Genomic DNA, 4494 nt, shown 5'->3' with positions numbered 1-4494 from the left:
TACCCTCCCCTCTCCCACCTCCCACTAACAGCCACTGTGGTTACTACCACTACTATTTCTTTCCCTCTCTCTCTAAACCACCCTCCCACCTTCAATGCGTTTATTGTTATTCCTGTTTCCAAACACCTCCTCCTCCTCTACATCCTCCCCTACCACCATCACCACTGTCAGCATCATCATCATCATCATCATCATCATACTTATTGTCCTAGCCACCTCAGTCTTATTATGCTTACTCTTGTGTGTGTGTGTGTGTGTGTGTGTGTGTGTGTGTGTGCATGTGTCTGTGTGTGTGGATGTGTCTGTGTGTGTGTGAGTGTGTTTGCACGCATGCATGTGTTTATGTGTGTGTGTGTATATATTTGCATAGTACATGTATAACATACGCAAAACTATACCTTTATGAATATACATACAAATATGCATATAAATATATATACATACAATTATGTATATATATATATATATATATATATATATATATATATATATGTGTGTATGTATGTATATATAAATATAAAATATACATATATATTATATATGTGTATATGTATATGTTATATATATATTTGTGTGTGTGTGTGGATACTGATATATCGGTATGCATATATATATGAAAGTAACGGCCATCTGTTTTCGCTTTCCCTGTAGGCTGCCCTTCGTAAGATCTGCAGTGTCTGCGGCAACCACGGTGTCGACCCTAAAGACTTCAAACAGCTGATCGAGCCCCGACTCATGGATTCCTTTCTCATCTGCACACACACTGAAGAGAACTTTGTCTGACAGCTACGGGCCGTTGCTCACCGCACGAGTTTCATGTAGAACCTTTCTATGTCATGTGACTGTGTACATCATGTGACTTTTGCACGTCACGTGACGTCTCCTTCTGGAATATTTTCGACCCTTTTATTGTAAATTTAAATATTTAAGAACATTATTTTAATGGGTTTTTTTTGTTGTTGTTGGGTTACATATTTGTTTTTTGTGGGTGGTAGGGAGGGGAGAAAAAGGTTATTCAGAATGTAAGGGGTACGTTGGACTTCAAGTGAAACGGCAGAGCATCTCTGAATATCAGATTGTTTGGTGGCTAGAGGCAACGGGATGGCACTATTGCCAACAGCTGTTGCTTGCGCACTGGCTGTAACCAGTTCAATCACAGGGGTGGTGCTCATTTGCTTGTTCCCTTGGTTAACAGTTGGAGCAGTTTGGTGCAGATTTTAGAGGTGCACCTAAGAAAAACAGCTGGTGCATACATGCAAGCAGGCAGACAATTTGTGAAATAGACAGAAGTGTTAGGGGTTGTTAATTGTGGATTTGACCCCAGGAGATGTGAGCCTGATTGATGCAGCTACTGCTGGTGGTGTTCCTTGGCAGATACATACCCCTGGCAGTGCACTAAGGGAGAAAGAAATTGCTTATGGTGCACATGAGGTACATTCTGATCTATATTGCGGGTTCTGACAGATGCAGCTAAACAAGCTGTGCCCTATAAATTCTGCTTGATGAAAACCACTTAAAAATGCACTCTGTAAACTGCACCAGCTGCTTGTGATGCAACTGTCGACTGCTGCACATTCTACTAGCTGCAACTATATCAAGGTGTGCGCACAGTCAACCGTGACAGCTCCTGATAGGTGCAACTGCTTTCAGCGCACCCTGATGACAATAGATGCAGCTTCCAATAGATGCAACTGGTCAATGTACACCCAGATAGTGGTTGTGAGGTCACACACCCCCTCCCGACATCTTGGGTGGTGGTCGTGTGTACGGGAGGTGGGTTGGGGGAGATTGTTTGGAACACTACATCTAAAGGGTACCCTGTCATAGACATTTCATGTTGCACACCTTATAACTGTGGCGTCCACCCCACCTGCTGGGGGATGCCTTCGAAAATCGTCTTGCTTCAGTCTTTTCTTTTTATTATTATTATTACTAACCTATTACCTGTGCCTCTTTCAGAAATCCTCATCAGTATTATTATTGCAGGTACAGCATCAATGTCTTCGAGAAACTTTGCTTCTAAAGCCTTCCCAGGTAACTGATTTTTCCCAAACCAAAGGTAATCACCTCAGTCAGCACATTAAGCGAAGGTTAATTATTTGCTTAAATTAAATGAAATACAGGTACCTGGGCATTGGTGTGAATTAGTGCAGATTATAAGAGGTTCCGGATTATCAATATCCAGAAATAGAGAGTCATACGTGCATCATTATCATCTTCATCTTCATCTTCATCTTCATCATCATCATCATTATTATTATTATTATTATTATTAAGAGTGCCATTGTACCTACTGGAGAAGTTACCTCAAGCCTATAAAATATTATTATTATTGTTGTTATTATTATTTTAGTTTAAAGAAAGGACTGGTAACTCAACAGAATAAACTGACATTTATTTTGAGCCTGTGGAAGGAATGCGAGATGCCGAAATATTGTTCAAAGCACCAATAAATAAGTCACTTTCGAGTTGCGCTTTTTGTCATTAAGTTGGCCGTGGTGATGGATTACGTCAGCTTTGTTTACCTTAGTGTTGGATTGTGTCAATCGCATACAAAAGCTAAGAACTCATCTCTCTATCTATTATTATTATTATTATTATTATTATTATAATTATTATTAGGGTGGCGAGCTGACAGAATCATTAGTACGCCGGGCAAAATGCTTAGCGGAATTTCGTCTGTGGCTACATTATAAATTCAAATTCCGCCGAGGTTGACTTTGCCTTTCATCCTTTCGGCGTCAATAAAATAAATACCAGTTACGCACTGGGATCAATGTAATCAATTCATTCCCTCCCCCGAAATTGCTGCCCCTGTGGCAAAAATTTGAAAGAATAATTATTGTTATTATCAAAGTGGCGAGATGGCAGAAATGTTAGAACACCAGGCAAAATGCTGTTCTAGGGGGTCAATGTCACGAACTTAACCTTTGCCCTCAAAACTGTTGACCTTGCAAGCTGGCAGAATCGTAGTCTGTGTTATGACCCTTTCCTGTAAGAAATTATTATTAGTATTATTACTACTGCTAACATCATCATCATCGTTATCATCACTGTCGTCATCATTGTTGTCGTCATCATCATCATCATCATCATCAGTGTTTGTTACATGTTACGTTTATGATCGTTACATGTCATGTTTCAACCCTGTTCCTTTGTTTATGTTTGGATGGCTTCTGTTTATTTTGCGGTCCCAGAAATAGAGGAAGAGTGTTTGGGTACAAGGTGTGAGTAACCCTATGCTGGAAATTGCATGAAGCCTGACATGTGTTTATTTAGGGTAAACAGGGATGATAACAAAAACACCTGACACCTCATGGGTTTTGTTCAGCCTTTTAGGTTCTGGGTTCAACCCCCACATCAACCGATTGTCATCCCAATCTGTTGATGGGGACAGAGGAAACAATGGGGTTGCAGTTTATGGAAGGCGGTGAGCTGGCAGAGTCGTTAGCACACCGGGAAAACTATTTAGCAGCATTTCGTCTGTCCTTACGTTCTGAGTTCAAATTCCACCAGGGTCGATTTTACCTTTTGTCCTTTCGGGGTCAATAGAATAAGTACCTGTTGAGCACTGGGGTCAATGTCACTGACTTAACTCCCCTCGCCCCCGAATATTGCTGGCCTTGTGCCAAAATTCGAAACCTATATATGTAACCTCTGGTTTCCATATATCACCATGACTAAATGCATATATATATATATATATATATATATATATATATAATATGTGTATGTATCTATACATATAATGTATGTGTATGTATGTATATATATATGTGTGTGTGTGAGTGAATGGCTACTCAAGTTTCGCGTTTCCGCTTCATCGAATGACTCGGCTTTAAATAAATATTATTCCACTTTACTTCACTGGATCCTGGGGCCTAATTACATTCCCACCTGCCTCATATTAGTCACCTATTTCATAGAATATACATATATATATATATATGTATTAATATTATCTGTGTGTGTATACGTATAAGTATCGATATAGATATATGTATATATATGTATACGTAGGTATGTGTGTGTGAGTATATTTCAAGGACACAGTGTTTGTATTGTGTAGGGTGATACACAACTCCCCACAGATTTATTCTCCAAGACTTTCTTCAGCTGTTGCCAGTAAAGGAAACGGTCCCATTTTTTCATCTCTTCCTTCTTTCCAACCTATAAATATTCTCAGCTGAGGCCTCAAACATTTTTGTTGTTGTTATTGTTGTCGTTGTGGTCATCATTGTTTTCATTTACTTTTGTTTTGTTTTTTTTAATATAAATTTCGTTCTGTTGTTATGGCAACCTTTTTCAGTGTGTTTTTTTTTTGTTATATATATTTTTTGTTTTCCTTGTGGTGTTTTTTTTTTTTCTTTTGTTGTTTTTTAATTCCACCATTGATTAACGATAAATTTCATAATTGTTTCATGAGACCTTTCCATAAGTAGAGATATAGACGAGTGGGTGTGTTTGTGTGTGTATGTGTGTTAGTGTATGTGT

The 4494-nt window shown here is 38.8% G+C and overlaps 1 protein-coding gene across 1 annotated transcript in view; it reads left to right on the top strand.

Annotated features, from left to right (window-relative positions):
• The window catches only part of LOC106873737 (protein inscuteable homolog), a 118740-nt gene extending 114252 nt beyond the window's left edge, over positions 1-4488 (top strand). Inside the window, exon 13 of the mRNA XM_014921233.2 lies at positions 652-4488. Coding sequence (XP_014776719.1) covers positions 652-783 — 132 coding nt within the window. The 3' untranslated portion in view covers positions 784-4488. The remainder of the gene's footprint in view (positions 1-651) is intronic.
• The last annotated feature ends 6 nt before the right edge of the window (positions 4489-4494 follow it).

Source organism: Octopus bimaculoides, chromosome 24 (genome assembly GCF_001194135.2).
Source record: "Octopus bimaculoides isolate UCB-OBI-ISO-001 chromosome 24, ASM119413v2, whole genome shotgun sequence".
NCBI lineage: Eukaryota > Metazoa > Mollusca > Cephalopoda > Octopoda > Octopodidae > Octopus > Octopus bimaculoides.
The sequence above is the reverse complement of the archived record's forward strand: the minus strand, read 5'-3'. Positions and strand labels throughout refer to the sequence as shown.